This window comes from Lactuca virosa, chromosome 6 (assembly GCF_052849685.1).
Source record: "Lactuca virosa cultivar CGN04683 chromosome 6, Lactuca_virosa_CGN04683_v6, whole genome shotgun sequence".
In the NCBI taxonomy this organism is placed as follows: domain Eukaryota; kingdom Viridiplantae; phylum Streptophyta; class Magnoliopsida; order Asterales; family Asteraceae; genus Lactuca; species Lactuca virosa.
Genome location: NC_136431.1, coordinates 70,832,432 through 70,843,960, shown reverse-complemented (window position 1 = coordinate 70,843,960; position 11,529 = coordinate 70,832,432). Strand labels below are relative to the sequence as shown.

Genomic DNA, 11,529 nt, shown 5'->3' with positions numbered 1-11,529 from the left:
TAATTTATATATTAAATTAAATCAATACTAAAGCGAAAATGTCAAAGAAAATTTTAATTTTTTGTCCAAATAGTATTTCTTCAGTAATTAGAAGTTTTAAGTAATCAGTTAAATGAAACATTTCAAATGAAAGGTCAAATATGATGTTAAATTGAAAACATAAATGAAAATGTCGTATAAACTTGAAAAAATATCCTAATACTATTTTAAATCGTTAAATATTTTGAATAAAATGCTAATTCTAAAACATAAATTAAAAAATCAAATTAACAAATAAGTTGACGAAACCTTATTTTAATAAAAAAATTATATCAAAAGGCTAGTTTTTAAATAATTAAAAAATAGCAATTATAAATAATATAAATAAAAAATATATAATACATTATCTTGAAATTAATAACGTGATATTTGATATATTTACTTTGATCAAAATATTAAAAGAAGAAAAATCAATTATTTTTAAAATTAATTAACTACAACACCCATTAAAAGTAATAGTAAAAAAATATTTAGTTTCATTTGCGTAGTAAAAAAGAATGTGGGAGGACATTTTTATATTTTTAATAAAACATAAGGAATTAATTCTAAAATATTTTCCCTTACGTAAATAACGATTAATTCTTTCAAAACTATAATTTAATGGAATTTAAATAATTTATGTTCATTTTATTACGTTAAGCAAATGCTATTTTTACTTAAATCTACATTTGTTTCCTCTAAATTGTGTCTTAATCCGTGAACCAAACACGCCCTAAGTCCATCTAGAACATTTGTATGAAACTTTATCTTAGTGTTTAAGATTTATGTGATTCCATTCATTTAAACATTTGAACAATAGAAGGATAAGACGATCTCGTTTACAACTAACATCATGGTAATTTTCGTGGTGAAGAGTGTCTCCCATGTCATATGGGTTTTATTATGACTTTGGAATCTAGGATTGTATGTTGTGACAATCATTAATTCATAAATACATTATCACATTCGTTGTCTTAATTGTGACACATATACTTTTGAGATTGCTATTGATCAATATATTTTTGTAAAAAATGATGGATTTATAGAAAGTGTGTGGGGTAAAGGATCAGTTTTCTATATTTGAGCTTATACGAAGGTATATATGAAATTTATATATGTAGAATATTTATTATGATAAATAAAACTAAAATGGTTAAGAATTAACATGTTTCATTTGTAAATTCATTGTGGTCAAAATATGGGGAGGAGATAGCATTATGAGATATAGTAATTGAAGCTTATTGTCCGGGCCGGTCCAAAGATTTCTTATGTGCAGACAAAAAGCCATAATAATGTCTCTTATTTGCATTAAACAAGTACTACAAATTCATACTTGTGTCAGACAATTACAAATGTATATCGATCTTATATGCCATAAAATAATATAATATTTTAACCATACTATGATTTTGTTTGAAATATACATTCATACATAATATATGTAAAAGTTTATCTTCGAGTGTCATATAAGCATTTCGTTGCTATTGTTTGTATTTGATTCTTTCAATAGACTATTACCAATATTCCTCGAAAAGTATTTATACTTTTTTCGACAATAAATGTAACATCCCAATCTTCAGGTATGAAATTTAAATCTTTAATCATGTTTTCCTTGGCAACTCGAAGAGTCGGAAGCCTTCAACTCGACGTGTTGCGGTGATGTTTGGCCGTGGATCGGAGCCGCAACCGCCTTGCGGCTAAGAGCATCAGCCACCACATTGGCCTTCCCCAGGTGGTACAGGATCTCACAATCATAATCTTTCACCACATCCAACCAACGATGCTGCCTCATGTTCAGGTTTGGCCGATCCATCAAATACCTCAGGCTCTTGTGGTCCGTGTAAATAGTACAACGAACCCCATAGAGGTAATGCCGCCATATCTTGAGGGCGAAAACCACAGCCCCCAACTCTAAATCATGTGTCGGATAATTCGCTTCATGAGGCTTTAGCTACCTGGAAGCGTAAGCGATCACGCGGCCCGTTGCATCAATACTGCACCCAAACCCATGGCAAGGTCAGAATCGACAGCTTACACAGCCGCTGTCTAAGGGTCTTGAAAGTTGCCTGCTACTCAGGCCCCCAGCAAAATGTCACCAACTTCTTGGTCATTCGGGTCAAATGAACAGCAATCTTGGAGAAATTCTGGATGAATCTCCGATAATAACTAGCCAAACCAAGAAAACTCCCACTCTCAGATGGAGACCTCGGAACCTCCAACTGCATCATGACTTCAACCTTGGCCGGATCGACCAGAATGCCCTTCTGATTGACAAGGTACCCCAGTAAATGCACCTTGCGCAACTAGAACTCGCACTTGGAGAACTTTGCAAAAAGTCTCTCCCTCCTCATAGTCTCAAGCACCTCTCTCAAGTGCTCCCTGTGTTGATCCTGCATCTTGGAATAGACCAATATATCATTAATAAAGACTATCACAGACCAATCCAACATCGGTTTGCACACACGGTTCATGAGATCCATGAACGCGACAGGAGCATTGGTGAGCCCGAATGGCACCCACGAACTCATAATGGCCATAGCGAGTCCGAAAAGCTATCTTCTGCACATCCTCGTCCCTCAATCGCATCTGATGATAACCCGAATGCATATCGATCTTGGAGAACCAAGATGCACCCTGAAGCTGGTCGAAAAGATCATCAATCCTCGGGAGGGGTAGCGTTTCTTCACCGTTACCTTATTCGACTTTCGGTAGCCGATACACACCCGATCGGATCCGTCCTTCTTCTTCACAAACAGAATAGGAACTCCCCAAGGCAAACTGCTCGGCCTGATAAATCCCTTGTCTAACAGCTCCTGTAGCTTTGTAGACAAATCCTGCATCTCGGGAGGAGCCAATGATAGTTTTATTTTATTTACATCTTTTTATAGTTTATTTTAGTATATTTCATTCATATTTTAGTTAATTTCCATGCATATTTTCCTTTTTGTTATTTTATGGCCACTTTCGGATACTTTCGAATTTCGTGAGCATAATTACAGGTTTTTGGAGACTAACGGGCGGGAATGTTCGGGACTTATGGAAAGCGGTTGGACTAGGAGGACAACAAGGATCTTAGGCTTAATATCTAGTGGATGTGATACATAAAATGGGCTTTAGAAGGATGGAGCAAGGAAGAAGACGACCTCTTAATTAAATGAAGATGGAAGAATTTTTCAAGCGTGCGGGAATTAATGATCAGACGATTACGAGAGCTATGGGTGACTTGGAGAAGCCAAATTGGGCCTAAAATGAAGAAAACTTGAAGAAAAATGGCCTAGAAGCTGATTGGACTCGAATTGGGCCAAATAGGCTAAGCTGTGGACGCCCAATACTCAAAGAAGCCCCATACTCTGTCAGTTCACACGGCCCGCGTGGAATTCTTACGCGGCCCGCATGGATTCCTGCTGGGGCAATTTTAGAATTTCAATTGAGAGTCTATATGGGGAAGGTTGGTGTGCCACTTTCTCAACACTTGCACATCTGACTTTGGAACCTTTTCTCTGGAGATTTTGAAGACTTTGAAGGCCAAGAACCTTGAAGAACTTCATCTTTTTGCTCTTGAATCTTGTTAAATGTTTGGTACAATCTTTTCTTATCTTGTTTTCTTGAGTTTAGCCATGCTTGGCTAAGCAAAACTTGGTTGACTTTGGTGAAATCCTTTGAACATTTGTTGAATGTTGAAGACTCCATGAACTTGTTCTTGAATCTTTATGAGAATGTTTTGTGTTTAACATCTTATCACTACTTGTATGCTTTTATTCATGAGTTTAAATGTGTTTGTGGTGATTAGTTGGCTAATTTCTTGATTAAGTAAAGGATCCTCAAGTTAGCAAGCAACAAATGATTTTTGTGTTGTTTTTGCTTCACACAATCATAAAAACATTTTCTCCAACATGGTAGTGAAAGCATTTGACTCCTCTTGGATTTGGTGACTTTTTGGTTCTTAATGCTAGTTGACTTTCACTAATTACATGCTTAATGGAAATTGTGACTTTTACTAAGGAAATTGTTATCAGCTTCTCTAACCATTTTAATAACTAAGAAAACTCTAGGTAATCTCAAGCTTCTTGGATTACTATAGCCAAATTAAGGATTTAAAACAAGTATTGCACCATTGGATTCTAATGATATGTTCATCAAAAGTCAAAGTGAGGAAACCTTAAGTCAACCATTTCTCTCGTATTGATTTTATATCAAATTCTTGTTTTTGGTTAATTGTCCATTTAAATCTTAGTTTAACTCTAGTTTCATTTCAAGTATTTTAAAAGACCAAAACCCCCCATTTTTATTTTTATTGTCATTTTACAAGTACTTTGGCAAAGAGATTTTCGTTGAGTAACAAATTCAGCCAATCTTTGTGGATTCGACCCCTTTACCACTATACACTATTTTAGTGTAAAATATTTAGGGTTATTTATTTTTTTGGCCTCGACAACCACCAAATTTTGGCACCGTTGTCAGGGATTGGTTTATTTTTAATCAATTTGTTTCTCTATGCCCAGATCTCAACATACAGGTGATTTGATTTATAACCTGAAATTTGAAAAAGAAGCAAGGCGTTTGGCGAAGGAAAAGAGAATAGAACGTGGTCAAACTTCCAATCCTCACGGGGACCCGGAGGTTGAAACCGCTTCCTCTAGTGACACCGAACCCGATTCTAGCCCCGACCCTCGCCAAGAAATTCCCAAAACACCACCCCTACAACAAAATCCACCCATCATAAACCCAATTGCAATGGGGGAAGGAGGAGAAGCTCCTAAAATAACCTTGAGGCAAATGATGGAAATCGATGTTACACAAACTCCAACCGGTATCAATTACCCTGTCTTGTAAGGAGGTTCGGAATTGAAGTCAAGTTTAGTTCATCACCTTCCAACATTTTATGGATTGGAAAATGAAGACCCTCATAAACATTTGAAGATGTTTCACATTATTTGCACTAGCATTAAGCCACAAGGGTCAACCGATGACCAAATCAAATTAAGGGCATTCCCCTTTTCATTGGCCGATAGAGCAAAGGATTGGTTATTCTATCTTTCACCGGAGTCAATTAACTCATGGGTCGATATAGCAAGAGCTTTTCTTGATAATTTCTATCCCGCTTCAAGAGTCCCAAGTCTTAACAATGAAATTTGTGGTATCTGCCAAGGTCAAAATGAGACTTTCCATGATTATTGGGAGAGGTTCAACAACTTATGATATAATTGTCCAAAACATCAAATTCCGGAACAATTCCTCATTCAACACTTTTATGAAGGATTTTTACCAATGGAGAGAAGACTAGTTGATGCCTCAAGTGGTGGAGATGTCTTTAGAAAAACTCCACAACAAATAAGACAACTCTTCAACACCATAGTCGCAAACTCCCAACACTTTGGCCTGCATCAGGACATTAAAAGAGACACACAACACAAAGTCAATGAAGTGGTGACATCGAGCCTAGAGTCTCAAATCAAAGATTTAACATCCTTTGTCAAAAAGTTAGCTATGGGACAAACTCCACAAGTGATGGTTTGTGGAATATGTGCAACAATGGGACATCCTACGGATATGTGTCCCATCCTCCAAGAAGACACGGAACATGTGAATGCCACGAGAGAGTTACAAAACTACCACAACAAACCGTCCGGCTACCAAAATGCATACAATTCAAGTTAGAAGGCAAATCCCAATACAAGCTACAACCCAAGACAATTGCTTCAAAATGCATTGGTTAGACCTTCCTACCCACCACAACAACCCCATTACCAACATCCACAACCTCACTATCAACCCAAACCACACCCTCCACATCACCAACAACATCCTCAATCCCAACCGAGTAGCTCCGGAATGTCTCTTGAAGACATTGACAAGTCTCTTGCCACTAGTACCCAACAACTCCAAAAGGAGACAAGGACTAGTATCTCCAACCTTGAAGCACAAATTGGAGATATAGTTACATCTATAAGTAAGTTGGAGTCTCGTGGAAAACTACCTTCTCAAACCGAAAAGAACCCAAATGTCAATGTAGTGACTTTGATAAGTGGTAAACAAACCGGAGAGAGTAGTTACAAGAAGAAGTCAAGGGAAGATAAGGAAGAAATAGAGATCACCCCATTGCGGATCTTGTTGTCAAGAATGATGCACAAGCTGGAGTTTCAAAGAAGACTATTCCTCTAGTGACACCAATATCCACTCAACCGTCATTCCCCTCCCAACTTGCAACCTCAAAAAAGAATGCGGAGGAGAAGGAGATCTTGGACACCTTCCGAAAGGTGGAAGTAAACATCGCATTACTCTATGCAATCAAACAAATACCTAGATATGCAAAATTATTTAACGAACTTTGCACCAACACGAGAAAATTGAAGGGAAATGAAAGGATTTTGATGAACGAGAATGAATCCGCGGTCTTAGAAAGAAAACTTCCACCTAAGTGCAAAGATCCGGGAATGTTTACGATTCCTTGCAAGATAGAGGATGTCACTTTTAGTAGCGCTATGCTCGATCTCGGTGCTTCTATTAATGTCATGCCCTATTTGGTGTATGAATCATTGAATGTCGAGCCTTTAAGTGAAATCGGTGTCATAATTTCACTTGCAGATAAATCAAGTGTCTTTCCTATAGGTGTTTTAAAAGATGTTTTGGTGCAAGTGAATCAATTCGTCTTCCCGGCGGATTTCTATGTAATTAAATTACAGGAACAATTCTCCTCCAATTCGGCTCTAATTTTACTTGGGAGACCGTTTTTTAAGACGGCTAGGACAATAATCGATGTGTATGTGGGAAGTTTAACAATGGAGTTTGATGGTGAAACAATAAGTTTTAATATCTACGATGCTATGAGATATCCTAGTGATGTTTCATCCTTGTATTTTGTTGATGTTGTTGAACCACTAACCCAAGAATTGTTCGATTTGTCCAATGGTGATATGTTGGAGATGATCCTAAGCAAAGGGTTTGATTGTGGGAAACTAGCCGAGAAATTGAAGCTTTATTCCTTAGATCCAGAAGTTGAGAAGTTGGTAAATAATTTGGAGGTGAAGAAATCCACAAGATTTGATGTCAAGCAAATTAAATTGCCCTCAACTCATGCAAAGTTGCCCCATCCCTTTGTACAACCACCGGAATTGGAATTGAAAGTCCTACCTCAACACTTAAAGTATGCATATTTAGGAAAGAATGAAACTCTTCTGGTTATCATTTCAACTCACTTAACCGAATTTGAAGAAGAGCAACTCCTTAAGGTGTTGAAGGAACACAAAGAATCATTGCAGATATTAAAGGATTAAGCCCCTCTACTTGTATGCACAAGATTTTGATGGAGGATGAATGCAAGCCAAGTCGGGATGCGCAAAGAATATTGAATCCACCTATGATGGAAGTTGTAAAGAAAGAGATATTGAAGCTTCTTGATGCGGGGATGATTTATCCAATCTAGGATAGTAAGTGGGTGAGTCCGGTTCAAGAGGTACCGAAGAAGATGGGAATCACGGTGGTCGAGAACAACAAAGGTATGATGGTCCCTACCCGCGTGCAAAACTGGTGGATAATATGTATTTACTACCGCAAACTCAATGCAAGCACAAGAAAAGATCATTTTCCATTGCCTTTCATTGACCAAATGTTAGAAAGGTTGGCCGGGAAGTCTCATTATTGTTGCCTAGACGGGTAATCCATTTTTCACCAAATCCCGGTGGCACCAGAAGACCAAGAAAAGACAACCTTTACGTGTCCATTTGGCACTTTTGCATACCGGGGAATGCTATTTGGATTGTGTAATGCCCCAGCCACTTTCCAAGATTATATGGTTAGTATTTTATTGGAATATGTTGAAAACATAATTGAAGTTTTTATGGATGACTTTACGGTATATGGCAACTCCTTTCAAGAATGTTTGACCAATCTCACCAAAATTTTGAAAAGATGCATTGAAACGATTTTGGTTCTAAATTTTGAAAAATGTCATTTTATGGTGAGTCAAGGTCTTATTTTGGGTCACATTGTGTCAAAGAAAGGAATCACGGTAGATAAGGCTAAAATTGATTTTATTCAAATCTTACCTTACCCGACTTGTGTTCGGGAAGTTCATTCTTTTTTAGGTCATACGGGTTTCTACCGAAGGTTCATCAAGGACTTTTCAAATATAACAAGACCAATGTGTTAACTCTTGCAAAAGGATATCGATTTCGAGTTCAATGAGGCGTGCAAAGAAGCTTTTGACAAGCTCAAGGAGTTGCTTACATCCGCCCCCATCATGCAAGCACCAAATTCGGATCTCCCCTTTGAGATCATGTGTGATGCAAGCAACTATGCTATAGGGGACACTTTAGGTCAAAAGAATGGAAGAGCCTCCCATGTGATCTATTATGCATCTAGAACACTATACAATGCTCAAAGCAACTATTCTACCACTGAGAAGGAGCTATTGGTCATAGTGTTTGCTTTGGAGAAGTTTAGGCAATATCTACTTGGCACCAAAGTCATAGTGTATTCGGATCATGCGGCTCTCAAGTACTTGATGACAAAGAAAGATGCAAAGCCAAGACTCATCTATTGGATCTTACTATTTCAAGAATTTGATTTGGAAATTCATGACAAGAGTGGATGCGAGAATCTTGTAACCGACCATCTAAGCCAGATTACTTCAAATGAAACTCCTCTCCCATTGAGGGACGAGTTTCCGGATGGGCATCTCTTTTTCCTTACTCAATCTATTCCTTGGTATGCCGACATCGTTAACTTTTTGGTCACAAAAAGGTATCCCGACACATTCACACATGCTCAAAAATATAAATTAAAAAGTAATGCAAAATAGTATGTGTGGGATGAGCCTTATTTGTGGAAACATTGTCCCGATCAAATCATTAGGAAATGTGTGCCCCAACAAGAGCATCAATCCATTTTACAATTTTGTCATGAATTTGCTTGTAAGGGACACTTCAGACCCAACCGAACCTTGAGAAAAGTTCTTGAGTGTGGACTTTTTTGGCCAACCATGTCACGCGATTGTTATTTGTTTTGTAAAAGTTGTGAACGGTGCCAAAGGACGGGGAACATTTCACAAAAGAATCAAATGCCACAAAATCCAATCCTTGTTTGTGAAGTTTTTGACGTATGGGGGATTGATTTCATGGGCCCATTTCCCATCTCATTTGGCAACGTTTACATCTTGCTCGCGGTTGATTATGTTTCTAAATGGGTTGAAGCCAAAGCCACAAGACCGGATGATGCCAAAACGGTTATCGACTTTTTAAAATCTAATATTTTTGTGAGATTTGGTGTGCCTAGGGCATTGATTATGATAGGGGGGCTCATTTTTGCAACAAGATGATGGAGGTTTATTGAGAAAGTACAACATGAACCACTGCATGTCTACCGCTTACCACCCTCAAACGAACGGTCAAGCGGAGGGTTCAAATCGTGAAGTGAAGTCTATTCTTGAGAAAACAATGAATCCGACAAGAAAGGATTGGAGTTTAAGGCTTGATGATGCCTTATGGGCCTACCGGACCGCTTACAAGACCCTGATAGGCATGTCTCCATTTATGTTGGTTTTTGGAAAGCCATGTCATCTTCCCGTGGAATTGGAGCACCGTGCATTTTGAGCGGTCAAGCAATGCATTTTCAATGTTGACGAGGCGGGAAAACATAGGAAGCTTCAACTTCAAGAGTTAGAAGAATTGAGAAATGACTCTTATGAAAACTCAAGAATTTACAAGGAGAAAACGAAGCTTTTCCATGACAAGTCCATCACCCAAAAGCATTTTGAACTGGGACATAGGGTCTTACTTTACCATTCACGATTGAAGTTATTTCTGATGGGTTTAGAGCAAAAGAACAATCATATGTGCTCATGCAAAACCCTAAAGCTTGGATCTAGGTTTCTCTATTGTACATGCAATTCATCCAAGACTTGAATACCCTAATCTAGCATACTACAAAACTTGAGATCTATATAAATAACCAAGTAAGAATATTTCCTCTTGATTGTAGTATGAAACTTGAATCTTCAAAGCTTACGAGAACCAAGCACCTCAAATGCGATGCCTCTAATGGCTTACAAACACCAAGGCAAGAGGATGATGTTTAGGAGAGAGGATGAGAGGCTAGAATTCGGTTCCAAGCTTCCAATGGATCAAGTGGCCGAATTCTGATGCCTTAGGGGTCCTTTTATACTTGAGTTGCTAGGGTTTCAGCCAAAACCCTAATTGGATAGCTTAGGACTTAAGCAGTCCACAGAACCTTCCAGAATAAGGCGCCCTTGGACGAATTCAAGATGGACTCCACCTCAATTTCGTCCATGCCTTAATCCATAAGTATTCTCAGCCCAAAATCAATTATCTTATAATTGCAGTTCCAGTCCCCTTTATTTAATCAATCTCTTTTAGTCACAATAATTAATTCTTAATTAATTATCTAACTAATATTAATTAAATAAATATGATTTCTCTTTTAATATATTATTCTTATAATATATTAATAAACCACAATATCCTCTTTTTTCATAAATCATCCGGTCCAATTGCTTTGGTGAAGTCAACCCAAAAGGATCATGCTCAACCGAGTCAAGTACATACCAAATATAGTTATGGACTTAGACGCTAATCCAACAATTTCCAGGCAAGTTAAGATCAAGGTGGATTGGGCCTTTTGTTGTAATAAAAACTTTTGACCATGGAGCGGTAGAAATTCAAAGTGAAAAGACGGGACAAGTTTTCAAAGTCCATGGGCACCGCTTGAAGCCATTCTATGAAGGTTTCAATGCTAATACTCTTGAAATCATCCATTTGGATGTCTCGAGGTGTTGAAACAAGCTAGGAGGACGGCTCGTCAAAGACGTTAAAGAAGGGCATTTTTGGAAAGCATTGTGCTTTCATTTTTTTCCAAATTCAATAAATTATTTTAAAAAGTGTTTTTTGGATTTTGAAAATAATATTTTTGACAAGATCTCACCCTTCATTTCCGTTTTTATTCCAAACTTCTGTCAAAATTTTGAAACCGGACTTTACAGGAATCATTTTGGCCAAGAAATCAAGTCTTTAGAAAAATTTCAAAATTTTGGAGTGCAGGTGATCCAAGTGTCTCGCGTAAGATTTTAGCTTAGAGTCTATGTGGCTCGCGTAAGGTCTTGTGTGGGTGTCGTGCGACCCGTTCCTAGACCACGTAGATAAAAACCTTCCAAGTTTGATCACCATGTGCGGCCAGCATGCAGGTTCAATGCGGCCCACACATATCTTTAAACACTTAGTAATTTTTTTCGATTCAGCTTGCGCGGCCTTCATGCGGCCACTGTGCGGCCCGCGTGAGTCGGTAAAAAAGAGTTCAGAGGATCAGTGGGTTATAGAAGCACCAGACGCGGCCAGGACGCGGCCCGCGCCCAACCCGCACACAACATCTTGACTGGATTTTTAATGGGTTGACTTCCGTTGACGAACGTTGACCTGTTGACTTATGTTGACTTCAGGATTAAATGCAGCCTTTCTTCTTCCCTACACCCATCGGTTCTTCTTCTTCCCTAAATCTCCT

At 38.1% G+C, this 11,529-nt stretch overlaps 1 protein-coding gene across 1 annotated transcript; it reads left to right on the top strand.

Moving 5' to 3' along the window:
• Positions 1-5,850: 5,850 nt before the first annotated feature.
• Positions 5,851-9,334, top strand: LOC145121619 (uncharacterized). Its single transcript, XM_079057338.1, has 5 exons — positions 5,851-6,027; positions 6,138-6,778; positions 6,857-7,247; positions 8,180-8,760; positions 9,049-9,334. Exons 1-5 carry the CDS (start codon positions 5,851-5,853, stop codon positions 9,332-9,334), a joined length of 2,076 nt encoding a protein of 691 aa, XP_078913464.1.
• Positions 9,335-11,529: the final 2,195 nt, after the last annotated feature.

Coding starts and splice junctions, on each gene's coding strand:
- LOC145121619 (XM_079057338.1), top strand. CDS start 5,851: ATGTCTCTTGAAGACATTGACAAGTCTCTTGCCACTAGTACCCAACAA. Junction 6,779..6,856: donor GCTAGGACAATAATCGATGT/GTATGTGGGAAG, acceptor GAGATATCCTAG/TGATGTTTCATCCTTGTATT. Junction 8,761..9,048: donor AACTTTTTGGTCACAAAAAG/GTATCCCGACAC, acceptor ACGGTGCCAAAG/GACGGGGAACATTTCACAAA.